The 27467-nt window shown below is 41.6% G+C and overlaps 1 protein-coding gene across 2 annotated transcripts in view; it reads left to right on the top strand.

Moving 5' to 3' along the window:
- The first annotated feature begins 11107 nt into the window (after positions 1 to 11107).
- Positions 11108 to 27467, top strand: part of il12rb2 (interleukin 12 receptor, beta 2a) — a 49145-nt gene continuing 32785 nt past the window's right edge. The window contains exons 1-3 of one of the 2 annotated variants that reach the window (XM_052010813.1): positions 11108 to 11245; positions 25562 to 25668; positions 26695 to 26979. In XM_052010813.1, coding sequence (XP_051866773.1) covers positions 25599 to 25668; positions 26695 to 26979 — 355 coding nt within the window. In that variant the 5' untranslated portion in view covers positions 11108 to 11245; positions 25562 to 25598. Of the gene's footprint in view, positions 11246 to 11885; positions 12235 to 25561; positions 25669 to 26694; positions 26980 to 27467 lie in introns of those variants that run through there. The other variant, XM_052010815.1, reaches the window with a different exon arrangement.

The following is a 27467-nucleotide window of genomic DNA, read 5'->3' as shown; positions in this document are numbered from 1 at the left end:
GGAAAGAATTTATCTTTTGTTTTCCACAGAATGAGTGTGGAATGAACTGCTAGAAAACACAATTAATCTTACATTAACCCCCCCCCCCCCCCCCATTCTGCATGGAAAGTATCTTGGGAATGAACAGGACTAACAGTTTCAAGGTTAAGGGCCGATATAAGTGGTCAGATTTTGCAAAGAATATGATGACTACTGTGATTCTTTGATTCATGAATATGTTAAATGTGCCCTGTTAAAACAGTTTGGACCAGTATCCCTCGAATTTAACATTAATATAACCTCCCAATCAGATAAAGCAATGGGAATAGCGGTTGATTTGAAGATTATAATATAGTTATTCAGTTTTCTTCCAATGTATCTGAAAAGTACTGATTTCTAGAATTCAACACTTTCAATTCCATACAACTACAAATATGCCTTCAATGTGCTTCCTGGAATTGCTGATATTGTGCTAAGTACCCAGACAGTTATGGTATTGAACCAGCAACCCAGAGTTCAAGATAATGGCAAATTGTGGCATTAAAATCATTTGTGAATTTGTGTGTTAAATATTAGAACATAACTGTAATAAAGGCTGCTGTATTGAGGTAAATATTTGAATAATTCATTAATCACTTTCAGGAAGTGTTTCAGATGAAACTCTATATAGTTTCCTCAGGCAATATATAGAGGTCCCTATTAGGAAGAAGGCAAAGCTCAACCTATGCTTGGGTAATAGGACAGGGCAAGTGACTGAGTTGACTTGGGGGGGGGGGGGTCACTTTGGGACCAGTGACCATAGTTCTACCAGTTTTAAAATAGTTATGGAAATTAGTTTTACTTAGTTTTAAAATAGTTATGGATCTGGTCCACAGGTTAGAGTTCTAAATTGGGGCAAGACGAATTTTGACAGTATTAGACAGGAGCTTCCAAAGATTGATTGGTATAGGTTGTTTGTAGGCAAAGGGACCTCCAGCAAGTGGGAGGCTTTTAAAAGTGAGATAGCGAGAGCTCAAGGTCTACATGTTGGAATGAAGGGCAAGACTGGCAGGACTAGGGAACCCTGGATGATAAGAAATATTGAGCCCTGGCTAGGAAAAACGAGGAGGTATGGGTCAGGTACAGGCAACTGGGATCAAGCGAATCCCTGGAGGAGGATAGGGGATGCAGAAGTGTACTCAAGAAGGAAATCAGGAGGGCAAAAAGGGGGTATAAGATAGCTTTGGCAGAGAAGATTAAGGAGAATCCAAAGAGATTTAATGTATATTAAGGGGAAAGGAGTAACTAGGGAGAGAATAGGGCCCCTCAAAGACCAAACTGGACATCTATGTGTGGAGCCACAAATGGGCAAGGTCCTTGATGAATATTTCTCCTCTGTTTTTACTGTAGAGAAAGACATGAAGACTTCAGAACCTGGGAAAGTTAATGGGGATGTCTTGGGGATAGTCTGCATTACAGTAGAGGAAGTACTGAACATAAAATGTATGAAGGTAGACAAATCTCTGGGGCCCGACCACTGGGGAAGGCTAGAGAAGAAATTGCAGGAGCACTGGCTGATAAATTTGCAACATCGTTAGCAATGGGTGAGGTGCCAGTGGACTGGAGGGTAGCGAATGTTGTGTCTTTATTTAAGAAGGGCTGCAAAGAAAAACTTGGGAACAATAGACCTGTAAGCCTAACATCTGTGATAGGTAAGTTACTGGAGAGAATTTTGAGGAATAACGTATGCATCTGGGAAGACAGGGTTTGATTAGAGGTAGTCAGCATGGCTTTGTACATGGGAGATGAAATGACCAAGAAGGTCAATGAGGGCAGGGCAGTAGACATCTCTATGGACTTCAGTAAGGCCTTTGATAAGGTTCCACATGGTAGGCTGCTCTGGAAGGTTAGATCGCATGGAGTCCAAGGAGAGCTGACTAATTGGACACACATTTGGCTTGATCATAAGAAGCAGAGGGTGATGGTGGAAGGTTGTTTCTTGGACTGGAGGCCCGTGACTAGTGGTGTGCCTCAAGGGTTAGTGCTGGGCCCATTGTTGTTTGTCATCTATATCAACAATTTGGATGAGAATGTACAAGGTATGGTTAGTAAGTTTGCAGATGACACTAAAATAGGTAGTGTTGTAGACAGTGAAGAAAGTTATCAAAAATTATAGTGGGACCTTGATCAGCTGGATAAGTGGGCCAAGGAATGGCAAATGGAGTTTAATTCAGATAAGTGTGAGGTGTTGCATTCAAGTCAAATCAATATAGAAATTTCACAGGGAATGGAAGGGCCTGGGGGGGATGTTGTAGAACAGAGGGATCTTGGAGTTCAGGTACATGGTTCCCTGAAAGTGGCATCGCAAGTAGACAGGGTGGTGAAGAAGGCCATGATAAGGTGGAATGAAGGAGAGATGAAGTGACAAAAGATTTGGTAATGGGACAAGTAAAGAAACAAAAGGTGAGTCCAGAAGGGATTCAAAAACTTTATCTGAATTTTCTGAACTTGGTGTATGGTCCAGAAGGCTGTAATATGTCAAAATAAAAAATAAGGTACTGTTCTTAAGCTTACATTGAGTGAAGAGGGACTATAATGTGCAACTTGTCATGTTTGGTTTTATCAGTAACAGGAGCCTCATGCATCCCAGAGCAGCTCCATTTGTTTTATTCAGGAGCTACAACACGGGGACAGAGCTTGCTGCTCCCCCCCCCCACCCCCATGCAGAAGCCACCCAGCTTGCCAATGCCTTACATAGTAAGTATGAACTTCTCTTCCAGATCACGGGGACAGACCTTGCTGTCCGAAGCTTTCTCAATCTAATATGTCATGTCCCCGAATAGCTGAATGGTCTTGAATACTGTAATTCTGTCACAGGAGTGGACCAAGGTAAACCCTGTTCATAAACAGCTGAAACTTCCTTGACAAAGGCGCAAGCCATGTCCTCACACCTAACTGACTGTCAAACCTGTCCATGATATTCAAAACCATTCAAAAATCAATTAAACAAGTAAAAATGTAAATTAAAAAAAGAAACATGTAAACAACTAAAAACATTTAGGCAAAGTCAGTTCATTAAATACATAATTATATATTTACCTGGTCCCTCACGGCCCTGAATGTTGTTGTGCCAGGTTGATGCTGGTACAGGTTCACCGGACAGCTTCCCCCTCAGAAAGATGATTACATTAATTCTTTTTTGCAAAAGTTGAATCCATCACTGGCTGAGGTAAATATCACATATTTTAAAAGAGAGGTATTGCAAGCAATAATCAGAACCAGTACAACTTCCTGAGCTACTTTTGATTGCCTGAGGATCAAAGAGAAACTTCCAGATTTTTCCTCCAGATTGGCCTGAGTTCTAACCCTAATTTAGCCTCATCTAGGAGATCACAGGGCAGTGTATTTATCATGATATCAAAGGCTTCATAATAATAACAGGCAGGCTGGGTGGACCAGAAGACCTCTTCCTGACTTTCATAATATCATCATGTGTTTGTCACAATATTCTTCCCAATAGTTTTATGGATTTAGGACTACTATTGCAGGGAGCAACTTGTTACCAGGCTTTTTGATATTCAGTAACTGAATCTTGATGTAACTGCTCCACCTTTTACAAACACAACACTCAGTGGCTTCAGTATAATTTGATCTAAAGCTGGCCAGGATAAGATCATCTGCATTTGAACCAGCAATTCTCTGGCAAAGGAATGCCCCTTGAGAAAGGCTTGGACCTAAAAGTGGGCCGGGGGGAATCTACCCCTCCTGGAGATTTATGATGCTTGCAGTCACTGGCTTTAGAACCTCTGAATACATCTGTTCAAATACAACAACCAGATGGCATTTTCTGCAAAAATTATGAGTTCAACACCTTGAAACTGATGGCTTATTACACTTTTGTATACCTAGCATCTGCTATTTTTCAGATTCTGTGCACTTGCTTTGGTTGTTACTCTGCAGAGATCCAGGGAAATGAAATGGAAGCTATAATGATGTCATTCTACTATCATAACTTCTCATATAAATCTTGAACCTGCTCCAACAACTGGAGGGCTGCACCTACATGCCGCTTAGACCCCTTGAGACAAGCAAAGGGCAGATCAAGGTTCCCCCCTCAATCCACTCTTTATAGTTTTCTTTGCATCCATGAACCATCCAAAGCCAATGCTACCCCTAGCCAATGAACTTGATCATTATTGCACGTTCCTTGATTCATTAAATTTTAATCTCTTTCCCTGTGGTGAATTGCGGATTAGCAGGAGGACAGCAGGTGAAATGTACTATTTGGAAGTATGTTCTGATGCAGAGCATGCAATCTTATCAAGGTTAGCTACACTGTGGGGCCCTGCAGTTGTTTATTTATTTGACTGCAGGTCGTGGGGAAGAGAAATCAGTTTTACAGGATCTGGTGACATTAGAAGGAATCCAGTGATTAGCCAGAACTAATGAATGGAGAAACAGAATCTGAAAACGCTTGGATTCAACGCCACTGGAAGGAACTCCTGGAGCCCAGTGACTTTGCAGTCTGTCCTTGGTGGAAATGGAGAGGAGGGTCTCAGAGCCTGACTGTATTTGAAAGCAGCTCTCAGGATTGTTTCTTATTTCAATCTCTAGAACAGCTTAAACACCATGACATCTGATGAATAAATCAACAATATTTGTCACATCTTTCAATAAAAACATCATTTTTTTGATGTGAATATGAGAAGAATGTTCCGACTTCCTCGTATTTTGCAAGAAAAGTCCCGATAGCATTTATCACAATTTCCATTGATTTCAAGTCCCTTTGATTTTGAGTATTCTGTGTTAGAGAAGCCGTAGATTGAAAGCAAGTCTCAGCCACTGAAATCACTCATACCAAAATCCAGGGCTAAATATTCCATTTATACTTAAATGATTCTGCATGTGGAGCAGACATCCATTTGACATTTGGGGGTTGCCATTCTTCAGAAATTATTTACAAATAGAAATGTAAAATTGTGTTAAAAATAGTAACACGTCCTTTAAGATCCTCCTTCAAACTTTCATCAGCCTGTTGGTCACTGCTGATATTTTACTCTCTGATTTGCTGCATGTGTTTTTCTATATTTTTCTGCAAGGTGATTTTTTGACATTATCTGCGTACTTTACACAATTTGTTGGGGATAGTTTTCCTAAACATTTATGATAAGAAGAGGACAAAGTTCACAGTGCACTTATTGCCATGTTTCCACCAACATCCATGATTTTGGAGCAGCTCGGAATTTTGGCAACTGGAGCACCTGCCTGTTTCAACAGGAAGGAACCAGCTTAAATATCCAAAATGGGATGACACAGTAGAACATTGTCAAGTGTATCATCAATTCAACCATCTAGACAGCTACCAAATACAGTAGAACTCTGATACCTGGCATCCTTAGGACTGACAGAATTTCCAAACTATTGAATGTTACTTGTACTAATACCCCAAGCAATTTATAATTCACTGTTTTTTTAACATGTTACATAGTGATGTAACAATTTTTCAGTGAACCAGGTGAGTTTAGAGAGAGTGCAGGAAACAAAACCCAGTGAGTTAAAGGTAGCATGGAACAGGGCCTGAGTGAGCCTGATGCTGACTCAGTGGGATCTCTAAACAATCAGATAGCAGATTATTGGAGCTTGACTGAATGGTCCTTTAATGAAATATTATAGCATGGGAATCATTACTAACTGCTCAGTTATCCAGCAGGGTGGGACTGCATTTGCCTGCCTCCAACCTTAGGAATAGTAATCCTTCTGCACTCATCCTCCTTTACCTGCCTGCAGCCTTTCTCATGTTAACTACACCATCCTCCTCCAACACCCCTCCACTATCATCCACCTGCGTGGGAGCATGTTTACCAAGTTCCATTTTTATCTTTCCAGTTGAGCCAAATAACTCACCAAGAACAGTTTCAAAAGCAGAATACTTAAATAAAAGCAAAATGCAGGTGGGAGAGCTGGGTATTGTCAGCATAGATGTGGAAATAGAAACACAAAGGCAGATCCTTGGCTCACCAATGGGAAATGGGAAAGGAAGCTGTTCCTTGTATAAAAACAGCAACTGGAAATGTTCAGCTGGTCAGGCAGTATCTGTGGTGACAAAAACATCTGATGACTATATCCTACTGGAAGAGAAAGTCATCAGATATGACAAGATTTTAGATTGATGGCTTTCATCAGAACTAGTCATCAAGTCTGCCTCTCTCCCCACCAGCCCTTCCACTATCCCTAAATTGACAGATTAATTGTCCAAAATCCTGTACCAGATGAGAAGACATTTCCTCCAACTAATTACAGGGAAAACCATCATCTTTCTTTCCCTATCCATGGCAAATAATCTGAATGTGAACCAGTCTGTTCACAATGTGATGACATATTTGACACTATGAGTGACAGACCACACATTATCACTAAAACCACCTACACAACACCACTCCTGCTCACTTCAACTGCTCCTGAAACCCTCATGCGAACCTCTTTAAAGTTAGATGACTATGTCAAACACTTCTTGTTAACTTCCCTTTTCTATACTCTGGAAGCTTGAGGTTATCCAAAACTGACCTTCATTGACTCAAGGTCAAGTAAATGCCTCAGTTTTAAAATTCCAACCTTTACCTCAACTGTCTCCATAGTCTCTCACCTCTCCATCTCTATTATCTGCAATCCTATAACTATCCAAGATATCTACTCTCTTCTGTTTCAGGCCTCCTGGCCAACTCCAGTGTCATCATTTGACCGTCAACAGCTGAGCTTTCAGGTGCCAGGAGCATAAAATCTGGAATTCCATCCATTAGCCTCTCTCTCCACATTTAAACTAACATCTGTAGAATATTGTCATTCCAAAAGCCACATTTAACAGGCATGCAGATCACAGCTACCTTCAGGAGAAATTATTACAAACCAAAAAGGTAATAGTCGCTGGATTGCTACCTGACCCATGTGCAAATTGGCACAGGGTCAATAAGATCAGACAGTTAAATGCATGGCTCAGATTGGTGTGGGAGAAGTGGGTTTGAATTCGTGGAAAATTAGATTGGTACTATATCCCAAGAGAAGGAATTTGTAGAATGCCTACAAGATGGCTTTTTAGAGCAGCTTGTGGTCAAGCCCACAAGGGAAAAGGCAATTCTGGATTTGGTGTTGTGCAATGAACCAGATTTGATTAGAGAGCTTAAGGTAAAGGAACCCTTAGGAGACAGTGATCATAATATGATAGAATTCATCCTGCAGTTTGAGAGGGAGAAGATAAAATCAGATGCATCAGTATTACAGTTGAATAAAGGTAACTACAGAGAGTACAAGGTAACTACTTGATTGGAAGGGGATCCTAGCAGGGATGATGGTAGAGCAGCAATGGCAGGAGTTTCTGGGAGTAATTCAGAAGATGCAGGATCAGTTCATCCCAAAGAAGAAGCATCCTAAAGGGAGGATGAGGCAACCATGGCTGACAAGGGAAGTCAAAGACAGTATAAAAGCAAAAGAGCGGCCATACAATATTGCAAAAATTAGTGGGAAGCTAGAGGATTGGGAAGCTTTTAAAACCCAACAGAAAACAACCAAAAAAAGCAATAAGGGGAGAAAAGATGAAATATGAAGGTAAGCTAGCCAATAATATAAAAAGAGGATACCAAAAGTTTTTTCAGATATATAAAGAGTAGAAGAGAGGCAAGAGTGGACATTAGACCACTGAAAAATGATGCTGGAGAGGTAGTAATGGGGAACAAAGAAATGGCAGACAAACTGAATAAGTATTTTGCATCAGTCTTCACTGTGGAAGACACCAGCAACATGCCAGAAATTTGAGAGAATTGGGGCAGAAGTGAGTGTAGTCGCTAATACTAAGGAGAAGGTGCTTGGGAATCTGAAAGGTCTGAAAGTAGATAAGTCACCTGGACCAGATGGACTACACCTCAGGATTCTGAAAGAGGCAGCTGAAGAGATTGTGGAGGCATTAATAGTGATCTTTCAAGAATCACTAGATTTAGGAATGGTTCCGGAGGACTGGAAAATCGCAAATGTCACTCCACTATTTAAGAAGGGAGGGAGGCAAAAGACAGGAAATTATAGGCTGGCTAGCCTTACTTCAGTTGTTGGTAAGATGTTTGAGTCCATTATTAAGGATGACATTTCAAGGTACTTGGAAGCATATGATAAAATAGGCTGAAGTCAGCATGGGTTCCTTAAGGGGAAATCTTTCCTGACAAATCTGTTGGAATTCTTTGAGGAAGTAACAGGCAGGATAGACATGAGAGTCAGTAGATTTTGTTTACCTGGATTTTCAGAAGGCCATTGACAAGGTGCTGCACATGAGGCTGCTAAACAAGATAGGAGCCCATGGTATAACAGGTAAGGTACTAGCATAGATAGAAGATTGGCTGACTGGCAGAAGGCAAAGAGTGGGAATAAAGGGGGCCTTTTCTGGTTGGCTGCTGGTGACTAGTGGTGTTCCGCAGGGCTGTAGATGGGGCTTTAAAGGCCTGGACAGAGTGGACTTGGAGAGGATGTTTCCAGTAGTGGGAGAGTCTAGGACCAGAGGGCACAGCCTCAGAAATAGAAGGAAGTTCCTTTAGAACAGATGAGGAGAAATTTCTTCACCCAGAAGGTGGTGAATCTGTGGAATTCATTGCCGCAGACGGCTGTAGAGGCCAAGTCATTGGAAATATCTAAAGCGGAGGTTGATAGGTTCTTGATTAGTAAGTGTGTCAAAGGTTGCAGGGAGAAGGCAGGAGAATGGGGTTGAAAGGGAATAATAAATCAGCCATGATCGAATGGTGGGGCAGGCTGCTCCTAAGTCCTATGGTCTTATAACACTTGTTTATTTTCAAATTATAGAGAAAGTACTTAGATCTCAATGTAAATAGGTTTCACCCAGTTTATTATGAGTGAAATTAATCCTGTTTTCCTTTCACTAAGACAATTGTAGGGGTTGCTTTAAACTGCCAGGCATACTTCCTGTTTGAGAATCACAGTCACTTGTCTAAAAAGCAAAATTCGTATACAACCTATCACTGAATAGCAAATGTTAGTTGCAATGCATTCACCTGAGATTATTCTGAGCACAATATTCATCCAAACACAGAATACTATAACATCACGGAATCTCAAACTAAGAAGCAGCTTTCCTCTCCTGAACTCCCTTCTATGACCTACTAAATTCTAAAATCCAAGTTGAAGCCATTCACCTCTGTTGCTTCATTTACCTTTTCTCTTAACCTTGATGAAGGTAGTGTAACGGTTAGGGTGACACTATTAGAACACCAGCGACCCAGGTTCGATTCCAGCTGCTGTCTGTAAGGAGTTTGTACGTTCTCCCCGTGTCTGCATGGGTTTCCTCCGGTGCTCCGGTTTCCTCCCACATTCCAAAGACGTATGGGTTAGGAGTTCTGGGTGTGCTATGTTGGTGCTGGAAGAGTGCCAACACTTGTGGGCTGCCCCCAGAACACTCTATGCAAAAAGAGGCATTTCACTGTGTGTTTCGATGTACTTGTGACTTATAAAGATATCTTACTTTGTTTAGGTTAGTCAGTTTAATGATTCTCAACCATTATTCTTAATCTGATCAAAACCAAATACTTTAAACCAAGAATGCTAATATGTTCTCCATTCTTCTGTTTTTTAATTGTTTGTGGACAAAGTGCATTATGAACTAATCCTACAAAAAGAGGGTAATATCGTGTCAGAGCAAGAAAGTTATGATGAATTTCTACAAAACACCAGTTCAAAAACAACTGCGGTATTGTGTCCAATTCTGGACGCCACACTATATGAGAGAGGTGAAGACTTTGGGAAGGAAGCAGAAGAGATTTGCCAAAATCATTCCAGGGATGAAGGATTTCACTTCTGAAGACAGACGAGAGAAGCTGGGGTTTTCTCCTTGGAACAGAGGAGGTTGCAAGGGGATCTGATAGAGGTACTGAAAATCATGTAGGGTATAGATGCCATGAGTAATCAGAGAGAGAAACTGTTTCCCATTGGCAGAGGGTTTAAGAACCAGGGGATATCAAATGTAGGAGATTGACAAAAGAACCAAGAGTGATATAAAGAAAAATGTTAGGGTCTTGAATTCACTGCCCATTTTTGGCTTTTCCAGCAACATCATGGAACCATTCCAATAGAATAAACACATTGGTAATTTTATTTTATGCAAGAATGAGGGGATAACTTATAGTATGTTTGTGAAGAGAACATCAAGTGAAATGTAACCCATCATCAAGTACATTACAAATAATTCAATTGGGAAAATATTCTTCATCATAACAATTTCAAGTTGAGTAATTAAAAATGAGCATGGGAAAAAATGCTTAATTATCTCTGCACAAAGTGTGGATAAACATCCAGTTTAAAAAGTTACCGGGAAGAGTGCTGAGATAATCAAATACTCCATGGATTAACACTCAATAGAGCTAACTACAATGAACAATTGTGATCACAGAATGTAACTATTAGGGTTGGACAATGCAACTCGAACCATTGATCAGAGCTTGATACAACAAGGGGAAGGTTGAGGAGAATGAATAGAGCAATTTCAAAAGATGGAATGTTTTCCTTTATTTCCAGCTTTTTTTTTAACTCTGGTTTTTTTAAAAAAAATTGTCTTTCAAAAAGAAATGATTTGTTGCTTTTAGGGTGGAAAGGTACATGAAAGGGAGAGGAATGGACAGGTACCAGGATAGGAAGTACAGTACATGGGGAGACCTGCTTCAGTGGAACATGAATACAGGTAGGGCATCCGGGGCTGGTTAGCACACAAAGACAGATCAGTGGGGCCGATCGGTTTGTTTCGGCGTTATAAAGTTAATGTAAATTTACATTAACGAGGCAGCGACATCGAAATATCCAACGCCCCACATTGCTGAAGGACCCCGACACTCCTTCCAACCCTGGGAGCCGCTCGGAAAGCAGGTTTCAATTTCACAAGCAGTGCATTAGAAAGTCAGACTGCAACAGTTTGCTTTTTTTTTGATGACTGCGTGTGAGAAGGATCACACATTTCAGAGGTGCGAAAGACGTGTGGTTTAGGCTGGGCTCTGAAATAGAAGCATAGGAGCGCAGCTCAAGTGTGGTTTAAACGGCAGCCACGCGACTTGTTTAAAACTTGTCAGAAGGAGTACCCCCGACACTTCTACTTCACCCACCTCCCAAAAAAGAAAACATTGAAGAGTCGGGATCAGTCTGTCGGTGCCGCTTTGTGATCTGTCTCCGGGTGTTCAGTCACAACGGGGGGATTCAAGATAAGTGGAGCCGCGACACGTGGAAGACCGGCAGTCCCGGAGTGATGTGAGCGGTGAGTGACCCGGTCTCTGGGGGCGATGCGTTGTGTTCATGGACGGGTTGTCTGGCGCCGGGGAAGGTGCCAGCTTTCGGGGCAGCGGGGTCGGTGTGTGTCCCTGGGCAGTGGGGGACCACCGGCTCAGTGCCGGGAGGTCGGCCGTGTTTATGGCGGACGGTGAACCTTAACAATAGTGCAACATTACCCTCTTTTTTAAAAACAGATTTGTTTCTTTTAAGATTGACTGTCCGCGTTAGGTAGCGTCCTCAGTTCAGAGTTATTTTGTCTCTTGCGCGGAAAATCTGTTTAATCGTCAGTGTCAGTTTTTAACCCAATAAATGTTTCCACCAAGTATGATTCATACAAAAAAGGGCAGAGAGAGGGGGAAATATGTGGCTGCATTCTACTTTGATAAAAGTTGCCAGAAGTGCAGATGGATCGTTGTTTATTTCAATCCGTTCATCGGCTGTGCGGTGGTTAAACAATTTGTTGGGAATGCAATGTGGAAAACGCTGGGAACGCCCCAGCACCTGTGGAGAGAGAGAGAGTTGGCGGTTCAGATCGATGACCCTTCACCTTAACAAAGAAACCTGTTGGGGATGCAGGTCGACTCATTCTAGGCTGATTATTTCGATCATTCTCGTCAAAATATCCCAGACATCTGAGAGGGCGGGGTGCCGGTGGGTTGGAGTGGTCCCATGACCTTTCTCAGCTGCCGGATGTTCAGTGAGCGGAAGGTCCGTGGAGAAGGGTCTGGCGGGAACACTTGGCCAGGAGTTATTACACTTTGGGCCCTTCATCATGGACAGCGTCTGTAATACTGTCGCTTATTAAAAGTGTAAGCGGTATTTGGTGCTTCGTGTTGCTGTCCTTTTGAGCTGCCCAGTCAGCGGGATTGCAATTAGGGGACAGGAGAATGCAGCAGGAGGTGACTGAATGTTCAGTGGCTGGTCCTTGAACTAATGGAAGGAAGCAAGCGGTCCGCTGAGGAACAGCGATAAAAGGTATCTCAGAACCTTTCACCCCACCACGTACGGCTGACCCTTTTTTTTGGTCCATCTATACTAATTCTATTTGCTCGCATTAGGTTCATTTGTGCCCTTCTATGCCTTGCTTGTTTAAGTGGCAGCTTAAGTATCTCAACCGTAAGTGATTCCACCACCTCCTCAGGCAACCATTCTCTTTGAGGTTTCAAAAAAAAATAAAAATCCCCCTAGATCACCTTATAAACTCTTCCATCTTAAACCTATATTCTCTTGTTTTTGATACCCCTGCTATGGGGGAAATGATTTTGACTATCTACCCTATCTATGCCTCTCATAATCTTGTATACCGCTAGCAGGTCACCCCTCAGCTGCCTCTGCTCCCAGGAAAACGAGCCCAGCCTATGCAATCTCTCTCCATAAAGTCCTCCAAATCCAGGTAGCATCCTGCTGAATCTCCTCTGTACTCTCCAGTGCATACACACTCCTTCCTACAATGTGGTGACCAGAACTGCACACTATACTCCAAGTGTGGTTTAACCAGTGTTTTGTAAATCACAGAATGTTTCCTTTTCTTTGCCTCAAAGCTCCCTGAATGGAGCACTGATAGCACTTTGAGTAATCCTATAAAAATTCTGTGTGTTCCATATCTGCCTTCATTATCAAATTCCAATTGCATTGGCAGGAGGCCAAGAGATTAAATGGATTTCTAGATGTATGCATTCTGCAGTGAAAGTTAAACTAACAGTAGGTCGTGTAATTGCTAGTGTCGTTCTTGTATTCATGTATTGTCCTTTGGCTTTTACTGCAAGAGGACAACAGTATGGACGTCCCGCTCCAATTATACAGGACTGGAGTGAGACCACATTGTAAGTATTGTGTACAGGTCTCATCTCCCTACCTGAGAAAGGATATATTTCTGACTGATGGAGCGCAATGAAGATTCGATGATTGACTGCTGGGATGGCAAGTTTGTCGTGTGAGAAGTTAAGCAGGCCAAATCTGTACCCTGTTTAATTTGGCAGGATAAGAGGTAATATCACTGAGATATACAAAGTTCTTACTGGCTTTGACAAGATGGTTGTGGTGTTGAAGTTTCCCCAGGCTGGGGTGTCTAGAAGCAAGAGATGGTTTCAGAATAAGGGATTGAGCATTTAGGATTAAATAATTCTTCACCCAGATTGTAGTGAATCTTTGGAACTCATTATTGTACCCAAGAGGGCTGTGGAAGCTCAGTCACTGAGTATATTCACGATGGTATATTGTACAATTTTGGTCACCTAGCTATGGGAAGGATCTCATTAAGCTGGAAAGGGCACAGAAAAAAATAACAAGGATGTTACAGAACTGGAGGTCTTGAGTTATAGGGAGAGACTGGATAGGCTGGAACTGTCCTTCTTGGAGCATAGAAGGCTGAGGGGGTGACCTTATGGAGGTGAATGGTCACAGTCTTTCCCCTAGGGTAGGGGAGTCTAAAACTACAGGGCATGGGTTTGATGCGAGAGGGGAAGGATTTGAAGGGGATCTGAGAGGTAGGTTTTTCACAGTGGTTGGTGGGTATATGAAACAAGCTGCTAGAGGAAGTGGTAGAGGTGGGTACAGTTACAAGGTTTAAAAGGCATTTAGACAAGTAGAGGAATTCAGTGAGTCGGGCAGCATCTATGGAGGGAAATGGGCAGTCAACTTTTTGGGTCAAGACCCTTCATCTGGACTGGACCCACTGAGTTCCTCCAGCAATTTGTTTTTTGCTCCAGTTTCCAGTATCTGCAGTCTCTTACCCCTCCAAGGTTTAGAGGGATATGGGCCAAGTGCAGGCAAATGACACTAGCTCAGATAGGCAACTTGGTGTGGATGACCTAGGCCAAAGGGCATGTTTCTGTGCTGTATAACTCTGACTCTATGCTAGATTTTTTGAGATTAAGGGAATCAAGGGATATGTAGTTAAGTCTGGAAATGATACAGGTGTGTACAGCTTCAGCAGTGGCAGAGTTTAAATGGGGGGGGGGGGGGGGGGGGAGGTATGTAATGTTTTGGAGGTAGGAATTAACCATTAACCAAAGGAGACTGGATGTTAAGTTGAACTTCCAGAGTTAACATAATCATGAAATCACCAAATTATTATAAGAAACCAACTGGCTGACTGAAGTTTGGGATCTTTGTGATTCAAGAGCCAGAGAAATGGGGTTAACTCTCAGCTGCCTTTAGAATTTTCTTTGGCAAGTTACAGACAAAGGGCAAATAATGATGGGTATTAAATACTGGTGTTGTCTTCAATATCTGCATCCCATGAATGACTTTTAAAAAGAGTACGGCACCAATATTCGCTGGTGTTAAAGAGGTTGAGTTCATGACAACAACAAGAACAGTGGCTGTGGTCTTCCCTCTGCTAATCAGTTTGTAGCTCACTTAGGATTTGATGCCAGATAAGCAGGCTAGAATAAATCTGACCTATCCTGTGTCTCCCCTCCCACCACTGGTCTGCTGTTCACTTTTTCTTTTACAACCAGCATGTTAAGGGCAAGATTTCCTTCCATCTGACTAAAATCATTTCTTTAATTCTTCAAGGGTCACTTTTCAACTTAGTAAGATGTGATGGCATTTTGCAAGTATTGTTTGTTTGGCTTAATTACTAATCTGTTTTGTTAATCAAATATAGATCAAGAATTGCTTCCTGCCTTGTGAGATGTACTATAATAATAAATGAGGAAGTAGTTTGCTTTCTACGAAGTCTACTACTTTTTACCACAATTATACATTTGTTCCTGTCTTAGGATAGTAAAAGACCTCATTGTTACCACCTCTGACTCCAACGCAAACTAGATTGTTTCCTCTATATCTCATCCACCACATAAACTTTAGCAGAAAAGTAATTTAACACCCTTCACTTTCTGTTAATATCCTACCTAATGGTCTACTTTTAATGTTCCCCCTTGTCCTTGCCACATCCCTTAAAGTTTTTATAAATGACTTAGCATGAGATTTCTTGACCCTCCTGCAGGGAAGGATTGAATGGATGTACAGGCTGACAAGGATTCTAAATTGAATACTTCATGGACAAGGACCAATGGAGGTTGATGAGAAGGGGACACTTACTGGCTTTTGTTTCTGGTATAATCCTTCCATTTCTTATGGTTAGCACAATTGCTTACCCTCACATAAGCACTTTTATTTAGTTTAATTCTGTCATTACTAATTATTGCTGTGAGTACATCATTCTAATGTTCTTTTGCTTGTCAAAGGACCAGGTTTATCATTCACTCAGTAAATGTGTTCACTGTAGATCAATTAATAATTTTCCTACTCTATTCTAAACTACCCCACTGTACTGGCCACCTTAGAATCTAAAATTTTGCCTTATCACCTTCATTTTTCCTTTTCTAAAGTTCTCATAATGAATGCAATGATATTATGGTTATTCTCTCCAAGATGTTCCATGCATTCTACTTCTGGTCTCATTACTAAACAGAGTATCCTTGGTTCTCTTGTCAGATTAAATGACAGTGTATGTCCCCTACACTATCATTATTACTCTAGCATATTAATTGCCATCATCTTCAGTAATACATTTTTGCCATTTTGAAAGCAAGCAATCGGAGTTGACTCACTATGGGTAACATGAAAAGATGTTGGTAATTTATCAATAAAATGGAAAATGTTGGAGATGCAGAGCACATTTGACATTAGGGAAAAAAAATTAGGTTTGGTTGAATAGTTTCAAATCGTGTTCTAATAAAGGGATTGGGGTTAACAGGTAAACTGCTTGATAAAATCACATTTTTATAATCAACCTCAGACAGATATCACTGGGGAGAATTTTTGTGGATTCTTCCAAAGAATGAGATCAATAGAAATTATGGGAAAGCCAGTTTCATTATATTCAGATAAGAAAATCCTGAAGTTAGCAAACTTTACATACAAGTTGTGAATGATTTCCAGTGGCAGTAAGAATATCCTCTTCATTAAATTCTTCATGAGTTTTAAAACATAATTAACTTGAATTCACAGTAGTTTTCATTTTTTTTTTATTGTCTTTAGGATGTTAACATCTAAATTAATCCAGTGGTCATAAGTTTCTGCTTTATTGTACTCAGCCCTGGCCATAAAATTGGCTTTAATCTAATTAGTCGCTATTGGGTGATTCTGCTAATTGTGCCCTTTGACTCTTAAGCAGGTTCTTTTGGGCACAAAATCTAAGTGTTAAAGCTATTCCTATGTTTAAATTTACTGAGAAACAGATGAGCAAATCTCAATTTATCCAACTAATAGTTTTATATCTTGTGATTAAAAATTAGTTTAAAATTCAGTATTTTGACATTGTCAATCTACTGTGTGAGTAATTCAATATATTTAAAATTATAAGCCCACTTTCAGCCATATTCATCAAATTCTGATTATTCCTTGTGCATGTTTTCAAAGGTTGTAGACCACTGCCTGATTTTTTTTTTTGCATTGCCTCGTGACAGATTTTCAGATGCAATTAAATAGAAATATTGGTGGAGGAGGGTGGATAAAATTACTTTCAAAATGGCAAGAATTTGCACCAATTTTCTTGATTGTGTCCAAAGTAGAAACTCTATCCAATAAATTATTAACAGCAAGTTGCAGATCTGTGACTTCCAGTGTGGTATCCCATCCAATTTGTCCATCTTCACTGGTGGAGCTGTTTTTTTTTCCTACCAGGGAGGCATTAGAGTTAACTCCAAAATGAATTTTTAGCCAAAAGTAATACATGCATTGGATCACAATCGCATTGAAGTTTTCCTCTCCAAAGCCCGGGAGCCTAGCAAACTGCTACAATACTTCCCTGTTTTACCTGGTCTGAGATCTGTTAACTGGGCTTGTCATTTTATTTTGAATCAAGAAATGGAATGAGAGGAAGGAGTGAAGTCATGACATAAATGCTGAATGTTTTCTTTGCAAATGTTCAATGAAAACCTTCCATTTAATGTTTTGACAGCATTAAACAATAAAAAGAGAAAATGGTCTATATTGAAAGCTACCCTTTTAGTTTTCCAGCTGCCTTACTTTTTTTAAATGCTAGACTGTCCTAATTACAACAATCATGGACAACCCTACATCACCAAGAACTGAACCTGGTTCAAGACCTTATCTAGCTAAATCAATTGTAATTCTGGTCTAAAAAATTTTTGTGAAGAGAATTTGTGAAAGGACACAAAGGTCACAGCCCTCCATGTGGTTACATTCTGGTGCTCTGGGGCACCCATGCTGAAGTAAAAGTCAGGCCCAAAAGGCAAGGTAAACAAATATTCAGCCAAAGTTGTATGTCCCAATGGCCACTACGACATTGGCATTGGCAAAAAAAAAGTAAGCTCCCACTGCATATAATGGAAGAAATATTATTAACAAAATGATCACAGTATTTGTATTATAGTGATTAATTTCCCAGCTTTACGATGAATTTTGTGTACATCAAGCAATAGCTGGTGATCCTAGAACAAAGTGGTCCAGTTCCCCTCCAGTCCCCCAAATGACATCGTCCTAGGCATCAGTGGGAGAGGGCTGCAGGGCAAAGGTTATTTGCACCAAGCTGCGCTCAGTCGAATTTCTAGAGTGATACCAAATAACTTGGAAGTGGTTGTTATTGCTTTTAACACTGAGAAAGCAAGCTGCATAATGCAGAGAAAAAAAATAATCTGGTGACTTATTTTAAGTACAGCACCATGAGGCAGTAAAATGTTTATATTCTGGTTCCCTTGGGTGCATCATTTTAAATAATATCAACTTTCCTGCCTTAAAGGGCATGATTGCCCACTGCTACCGCTGATGTTTGTAGCACTTCTGTGAAGCCATATGGTTAGATACAAAATGCTAGAAATTTGAACTATGTAGTGGAAGTTCTCAACAGTAAGATAATGTCTTTGGAGAGAGAAGCTATTAATATTCAGGTCAATGAGCTTTCATCAGAATTCTGATTCCATGGAAACTCACTGACCTGAAATATTGGGGACTGAATTCCATAACCTGTGAAAGTAGAAGTGGGACTGACAGTGTTTGTAGTGTTACAGCCAGCACTGACCACACTATTCATTAGCCGGATGTTTCAGCAGCAAGGGCCCACACCAGTTAAAGTTGACTTGCACTGCTTAAAGTTATCTTGCACCTCTTAAAGGGTAAGTGCATTATGGCTGGCAGACACTCAACTATGAAGAGACAAGAGAGTCTGTTGATGCTGGAAATCTTGAGCAACACAAAATGGAGGAACTCAGCAGGTCAGGCAGCATCTATGGAGGGAAATGAACAGTCAATGTTTCAGGCCGAGACCCTTCATCTGGACTGGAAAGAAAGAGGGCAGAAGCCAGAATAAAAGGGGAGGGGGAGGAACACGAGCTGGCAGGTGATAGGTGAATCCAGGTGAGAGGGGGAAGGTAGGTGGGTGAGGTGGGGGGAGTGGGAATGATGTGAGAAGCTGGGAGGTGATGGGTGGAAGAGGCAAAGGGCTGAACAAAATGGAATCTGATAGGAGGGGACAGTGGCCCGTGGAATAAAGGGAAGGAGGTGGGGAACCAGAGGGAGGAAAGTGTGGGTGATGGGCAGGGGAGGGGAAAGAGAAGGAATAAGGGAAAACCAAAGGGGATGGGGTGAGAGTTGTTACTGGAAGTTAGACAGATCGCTGTTGATGCCATCAGGTGGGAGACTACCAAGATGGAATATGAGGTGTTGTTCCTTTGATCTGTATTTAACCTCAGCTTGGCAGTAGAGGAGGCCGTGGACAGACATGCCAGTGTGGGAATGGGAAGTGGAATTAAAATGGCTGGCCGACAGGATCGCTTCGTCGAGCACCTTCGGTCTGCCGGAACAGCCAGGATCTCCCAGTGGTCGGCCAGTTTAATTCCACTTCCCATTCTCACACTGACATGTCTGTCCACAGCCTCCTCTACTGCCAAGTGGAGGATAAACGCAGATTAAAGGAACACCACCTCCTATCCCGTCTTGGTAGTCTCCAACCTGACGGCATCAACATCAATTTCTCTAACTTCCAGTAACCACTCCCCTCTGTTTTCCCTCTCTTCCCCCCCACCCCCCCCCCACCAGGTTTACCCTTATACCTCTGGCTCCTTTTTACCTCTTCTCTTTCCCCCCCCACCCACGACCTGCCCATCACCCACCTCCTTCCCTCTATTCCATGGTCTACTGCCTTATCAGATTCCATCTTCTTCAGCCCTTTGCCTCTTCCACCTATCACCTCCCAGCTTCTCACATCATTCCCCACCACCCCTTGCCCCCCCCCCCCAAAACTGGACACCCATCACCTGCCAGCTCATGCTTTCACTGCCCACTTCCTCTCCAGTCCTGGTGAAGGGTCTCAGCTCGAAACATTGACTGTTCATTTCCCTCCATAGATGCTGCCCGACCTGCTAAGTTCCTGCAGCATTTTGTGTGTTACTCAACAATGAAGGCAACCTGGGAAACTGTGAACATGGTGAAAAATAAAGGGTCTGTTGTAGGTGACGTAAAAGAGGAGAGGTGGCTTGTATCTGCGGAGGTTCCGTTAAGCGGCCCTTCAGATGGCAATGGGAGCTGATGGTACCCAAGCTCAATGCCACGAGTCCAACCCTGGGGATCTGGATACAGTGCCACAAGAAGTTCAGTGACCTCATGTGCATGATCAAAGTCAGCAAATGCATCCTCAAATGCCCTTTCCCAGCCACTGCAAGGCTAGGGTCAGTCGGTCTTAAATGTACCACACCCTTAGCACTTATCTCTATCTGTCCGGGTTTGTGGCTATTTATATATTTAGCTACGCTCTCACACACAGCCATGTTACTAGCCTTAACCCCACTTCTCACAGTTTATACACATTACAGATATTCAACCATGATGGCCATGTTACTCAAACATTGTCCAAGAAAAGCACACCTCCCTCTGACTGGCAGGGCAGAGAGTTGCACAGCTGGAGGTAGCAGGTGTTAACCTGAGGAGGCCAGAGTCGCCTGCATATCCAAACCCCTGGGGGAGATGGTGATGGAACTGCCAACATAAAGGTTAGGGTGTCTTCACGGAATCTAGCTTTGCACCTTTCACCATCTGGTCATCACTTAATCTCTCTGATTCAATAGGTACAGATGATATAAACGTACACACTTTGCTTTCTCCCTACTCCCTCCCTGCACATCCAAACATTGTGTTCTTTTCCTTTCACACACTGTTGAATGATGCTCCAGTTTCACCCCACGTGCCAAAGATGTGGGTTGGTAGGTTAATTGGCCACTGTAAGTTGCCCCTGGTGTAGGTGGGAGTCAGGAGAATCTGAGAAGGAGGGGGGAGTTGATGGGAATTCAAGAGGGGAAAATGGGACTAGTGTAGATGCATGTTGATGGTTAATGTGGATGCAGTGGTGCACCTGTGCTGTGTGACTCTCTGATTGATCTCTGATCTATTTGGTACTCAGTCAGAGCAGGACTCAAAGTTAGTGATGGTTACACATACAGTCTTGCACTCCAAGCCCTCCAGTCAAATGTTGTTTTACAAACGGGATCCACACAGGCAGTTACTGGGCACAAGTTGCCTGCAGGTGAATAAGATGGAAAGTGTCACACAAATGCTGGCTCACAGGAGAGAGACCTAGCACACATGTGGATGACGATATTATCCAGCGTACAGAGGCTAATGTGTGCAGAACAGAATGTGTTTTGTGTTTAGAAGTCTGCATTCAGTGTCAAGCATTATCTCCCATTGCTCACTTGGTGAATGTAGTACCCAGGAATAGAAGCTTTGTAGGAATAGGAGAAGGTGATTCTGCCCCTTGAACCTGCTCTGTCATCCAGTGAAATTAAACTGATTTGTATCCTAACTGCATTTCATCTGCCCTGGCTCCATTTGCTTTCACAGCCTTGGCTGACAAAACTCTAACCTCAAATCTGAAGGTGCTTTTTTTTTCCCAGCCAAGGTTATGACTTTTGGAAAAAATGAACAAGGATCATAGAATAATTACAACACAGAAGGAGGCCTTTTGGTCTATTCAGCTCATACCAACTTTAGTTAAAACTACCTGGTTTGTGCCCTTTTTCTTTCTCCAGTTGTTGTATTCTATGTCTTCGTTATTGAAAAGCAGAATCCTGTTTTTATTTTAAACCTTTTCTCATCTTGTCCCACTGCTTTCAAGTACATGTGTAAGTTTGCTTCCAGCTCACTCTGTTCCTGCATCCTTTTTAGAACTGTACCTCTTTTAGAATTGTATATGCTTTGGATATTATTGCCTTTCCTTTTTTGTGTGTGATTTATATCAGTCTTTGAGTGAAGGGTCGTTATGAACTCCCTAAGGTTATGTCTCTGTACCTTAGACTTCCTGCCTATGGAAGGAAGTTTCTCTATCCCGACCCTTTTGATGACTTCAAAATCCTAAGAATCTCAGTTGTCACCTTGAGCCTTAACCATCTGCTCTATTTATTAATGACTTGGATAACACAGTGGAGAGTCATATAATCAAGTTTGCCAATGCCAAAAAATTGGAAATCTATATAGATAGAATGAAATTACAAAGAGACCTTGTTTGCTTAGATGAGTTGGAAAGGATTTGTTGTTCCCATCCCTAATGTGCACAGACATGCATTAGTTGGCGGCATAAAAAAATAAAAAAGGCTAATTCAATGTTAGCCTTTATATGAGTACTAGAAAACAAAATCAGAAGGAAGTTTTGACACTTCTCACAAAGCGCAGCTTGGGTCATATCTAGTGTACTGTGACTAGCTCTAGACATAATGCCATAGAACTATTAAATGAGAACAAGAATGAATTAAACTGGGTATGAATGGGTAATTATTAAATGAGAATAGGAATGAATTCCCCTCAAATCATAAATGTGACTATACATCCCATTTTTTTTTCCTGGGAATACTGATATTCACCTGCTGAATACTGATACCATGTCCCATCCCTAGGCAAGGAGCGTAGGATGAAGAGCCAATTCATGAAACTCATCCTTAAAAGCTGAGCCATTAAATTATCAGTGTTGTGTTGGTGAAAGGCCTAAGTGCTTCTGTGTGTTTGTAGATGGCTGGGGAGCATAAGCAGTTTCCTTCCCCACAGCAGTAGATTGGAATAAGGGGGAATTATGGTGGAGAAGATCATGTGCAGGTGATAAGGCACAAAAGAACAGTGCACCTGTTAGGTGCACACACCTGACATCACTTGACAGTGCACATCATCCATGACAGCCTGAACTCTGAGGTTATATGTATAAAAAAACATATAATTTCAACAGGATATTGATAGAATGCAGAGCTGGGCTGAGAAGTGGCAGATAGAGTTCAACCTGGATAAGTGTGAAGCGATACACTTCAGGAGATCGAATATGAAGGCAGAATACGAGGTTAATGGCAGGACTCTTAGCAGTGTGGAGGAACAGAGGGATCTTGGGGTCCACGTCCATAGGTCCTTCGAGGTTGCCACGCAGGTCGATAGGGTTGTTAAGAAGGCGTATAGAGTGTTGCCCTTCATTAGTCGGGGTATTGAGTTCAAGAGCTGCAAGGTGATGTTGCAGCTCTATAGAACTCACTTGGAGTATTGTGTTCAGTTCTGGTCACCTCATTATAGATAGGATGTGGAAGCTTTTGAGAGGGTGCAGAGGAGATTTACCAGGATGTTGCCTGGATTGGAGAGCATGTCTCATGAGGATAGGTTGAGCGAGCTAGGGCTTTTCTCTTTGGAGAGGAGGAGGATGAGGGGTGACTTGATAGAGGTGTACAAGATGATAAGAGGCATAGATCAAGTGGACAGTCAGAGACTTTTTCCCAGGGCAACAATGGCTAACATGAGGGGACATCATTTTAAGACGATTGGAGGAAGGTATAAGAGGCATGTCAGGGGTAAGTTTTTTTTTTACACAGAAGGTGGTGGGTGCATGGAATGCACTGCCGGCAGAGGTTGTGAGGGCAGATACATTAGGGACATTTTAGAGACTCTTAGATAGACACATGATAGAAAAATGGGAGGCTATGTGGGAGGGAAGGGTTAGATAGATCTTAGCGCAGGATAAAATGTTGGCACAACATTGTGGGCCAAAGGGCCTGTACTGTGCTGTAGTGTTCTATGTTCTAACTGTAGCTTTTATAAACACTTTATTTTCACACATCTAATGTCTATATGAAACTTTTAAAACCTGGGTTGTGTTGCTGTGCTCCCATCCTGTACAGCCACCAACTGGACAATGGCCAAGCCTACCCTGCTTTCACCTGTTCCCTTCGAGCACAGTGCAGTCAAACACTTTGAAAGAGTTGGTGAAGCAACCAAACTGTGTGGACTGCTGCAGAGTGTCCATAATCTGGTGCATGGTCACTCTAGATTGTAGAGTCAGCTGGATCCCTGCGAGCAGCCAGCTTCCCCAGCCTTCTGAAGAAGGCTGTGATGGACAGCAGAGCTGCAGTATTCAATGTGGCATAATGTTTGAATCTTTATAGATGAGTTTTCAACTTCTCAATCTCCCTTTTTCCAGTAGATATGGCAGCCAGGAGTTGTTAATTGGATACAAAAATAGGTGTGTAGAAGTGGCTTGAGGCTTGCCCGACATGATTATCTAATTTATTTATTTAAATGATATTGATATATATGTATGTGTGTGTGTGTGTGTGTGTGTGTATATATGTGTATATATAATATTTATTTAAGGCTGGCTATAGAGAGAGAGAGAGAGATATAGCCAGCCATAAATTCTCAACCAGTACCTCTAGTGCTTGGGGTTCCACTCCATCTAATGGTGCCTTTGGTATTTTTGACACCAAAGGCTTTCAAGTTGAAGCTCCCAAATCTTTGTTTCTCTGCTACCGACAGGTTGTTTGAAATGTGCACCCAGGTGGTGAGTGTTGAGGAAACCCAGCTGTAAAATCTGGTGAGGTTTTCGCTGCAGCCATTTTTCAATCAGGCCAGCACAGTCATGCAGTAGTTAGCACTGCTGCCTTGTGGTTCATGCAACCAGGGTTCGATCCTGACCTCGGCTACTGTCTGCGTGGAATTCTTTCTCTGACAATGTGGTAAACCTATTCCCACATCTGTTGGGTTAATTGCCTACTGTTAATTACTCCTTGATGTAGGTTAATGGCAAAAGAATCAAAGGGGAGTAAATGTGTGAGGACAAATGAGTTGCAAGGGTACAGGGAAATAAAAAGAAAGCAAACAGATCTAATGGGATTGTTTCCCTGGGAGCTGGCATGGATCACCTTCTGTGCCCATATAAGATTAGACTCCCTGACTAGATCTAGTCAGTGTAGGGAAGTGTATGGTCATGCACTTTGGTAGAAGGAATAAAGGCATAGACTATTTTCTAAATGGGGAGCGAATTCAGAAATCGGAAGTGCAAAGGGACTTGGGAGTCCGAGTGAAGGATTCCCTAAAGGTTAACTTCCAGGTTGAGTCAGTAGTAAGGAAGGCAAATGCAATGTTAGCATTCATTTCAAGAGGATGAGAATATAAAACAAGGATGCAATGCTGAGGCTTTATAAGGCATTGGTCAGACCATATTTGGGATATTGTGAGCAGTTTTGGGCCCCATACCCAAGGAAGGATGTGCTGGCATTGGAGAGGGTCCAGAGGAGGTTTACAGGAATTATAATTGATGAGAATGAAAGGGTTAATGTATGAGAAGTGTTTTATGGCTCTGGACCTGTACTTGCTGGAGTTTAGAAGGATGAGGGGGGAATCATTGAAACCTATGGAATATTGAAAGGCCTGGATAGAGTGGATGTGGAGAGGATGTTTCCAGTGCTGGGAGAGTCTAGGACCAGAGGGCACAGCCTCAGAATAGAAGGATGTACCTTTAGGACAGAGATGAGGAGCAATTTCTTCAGCCAGAGGGTGGTAAATCTGTGGAATTCTTTGCCACAGACTGCTGTGGAGGTCAAGTCATTTGGTATATTTAAAGCGGAGGTTGATAGGTTCTTGATCAGTAAGGGTGTTAAAGGTTACGGGGAGAAGGCAGGAGAATGGGGAGGGAAAAATAAATCTGCCATGATGGAATGGTGGTGCAGACTCAATGGACCGAATGGCCTAATTCTGCTTTTATGTCTTATGGTCTTATCTGGTTGACAAAAAATTGTTATCTGTTCAGAATTTAAATAAGGTGACTCAACTGTGCACCAGCAATGTGTCTTTGCCAACAGAGCCCAACACAAGTCTTATGTTTCTGTCTCCATCCTTAAAGCTTCTCTGTATCATCCGTGGATTAAATTATGGACTGCTTTGTATCCCAGGTAGTGGGAGCTTGGTTGAGGCTGCTTTAAACTCACTTAACATCTGTCTGGCTAAGAAATGAAAGATCTCAGCAGAGGGTATAGAGGCAGCAAAAATTGATCAGACTGACATATGGAACTGAGAATGTTACATAATCTTTTTTCAGGAAGAACCTACAACCTCAACTTCTCTTGTGTTATTTGATGGAGTTTGTTGGAACATGTTGGATAACTAATCTAATCATCATCTTACTGTGCAAGTCCAAGGGAGCTGGTAAGCTTAATGTAAACTGTCTTAATTGTGTATGTAGATAACTGAGCATAAATCATTGAGTTCCTAGCCTATTGAAGTGTCTTAATCTTTGAATTTGGGTCATCATCAAATGCTGAACTTGGATGAACAAGGGGAGCCCTATGGAAATACAAGCACAGCCCAGACCCATAGTATTGAATGAGTAGTTGAATTTCAACAGTATTAGTGCAATACTAAACCTATTCTCCACAACATTCTCGTGTGTAGCAGACCTCAGTCATTGGAATAAGAACAGAAAATTCACAAAATACACATTTCAATGACCTTAAGAACAGTTCATAAACTTGAAACACTGACTTTCTTTCCTTCGCCACAGATTCTGCCTGCTAAATATTTACCCATTTTCTGTTTTTATTTCTGGTATCTGCAGTGTTTAGCAACTGTCGTATCAATGGCCAGTTGCCAAAAAGGCCTCTAGTGCCCCTACAGGGTCGTTTGTGTGATCAACTAACTCAACACAAAAACCTGCAAAGTGTGTACCAAACTGTAATCTATTTGCACTGACCCATTCAGAGAAAATTAAAATTAATTATTACCTAGAAGCATTGTAAAATAATTCCTATACTTGGATACCCAGTGCTCCAATTGCACTGACCATAAGTCATTAATAATGGTTTGCTTGAGTAAGACTAATTTGATCAGAACTCCTTGTGTTGTCTTACAAAACATAGTTTACTAAATGAAAAGAGATGATTGCACATTGTGCAATCTTGGAATTTCCTAAAAGGTTTTATAATCATTTATGTATTTCTGAATTGCAGCTATTCCCCTCATTAAGGAAAGGAGGAATAAATTGTAAGGATACAAAAAGTGGAAATAACTGTTATCAATGCTAGCAGAAAAATCTTAACAATTTTCAAAAACATGGGTTAATATTTGCATTTATGCAAAGAGGCCCAGAACAATCATAATGGAAATGTTATTTGCTGATGTCTTCAATCTAATCTAGTTTAATATATGATTTCAAAAATGACTTTCTTTTTCCAGAATCCTGTGCTAATGGGGAAATGCGAGTCAGCCCTGCATCAATAATCAGACTTGGATCCAGCATTAACATATCATGCATCTTAAAAGGATCATCCTACAATGAGTGTGCAGCCCAACAGCTTTGTATCATTGAAAACAATACCAAGCGGCTCATTACAGTACAGACCTCTGCCAATGCAGTTACTGCACACATTCCAAAGTTTGAAAACCCCAAGTCCAGTTTTGCATGTAAACTGCATTGCAACACTGAATATTTGATCTGTGGAATTGATGTTAAAGCTGGCAGTAAGTAGCTTTAATTTCACTGATTATTTATAGACCACTGATACTAATTATTAAATTTCCTAGTTTTTATTGATTAGCTTTCCCGTTACACCAAGACAATGGTGTAATGGGAAAGCAATTCAGTTACTTTGCCAAACTTCAGTACACTGAGTGCCTGAAGAATCCAGTTCTTGAGCACTTGCCTCGGTTGCAGAGGTTGCCAGCACAAATCGCAGGACAAGAGGATCATAGCCTGGTGGACTCATCCCTTTCTCTTCCTGAGGCCTCTCTGCCTCACTCGCTCTTATTTTTGCTCTTTTGCCTTCCCCTTCTCCCGCCCAGATGCGATGCTAAAGGATTTTTACATGATTATTGGGTCTGCTCTTGTTTTGGCATCAAAACCTTTAACTTTTCCTTTTTATTTGCAAACATTAATTGAGCTGATATGTATTTTCAGTATTTCTCATCTTTCTTTTGAGATTTTCTGTTGTTAATTTCATACCTGTTTG

This window comes from Pristis pectinata, chromosome 3 (genome assembly GCF_009764475.1).
Source record: "Pristis pectinata isolate sPriPec2 chromosome 3, sPriPec2.1.pri, whole genome shotgun sequence".
Taxonomy (NCBI): Eukaryota; Metazoa; Chordata; class Chondrichthyes; order Rhinopristiformes; family Pristidae; genus Pristis; species Pristis pectinata.
Note: the sequence above shows the minus strand (reverse complement) of the source record. Positions and strands in the feature narration are given on the sequence as shown.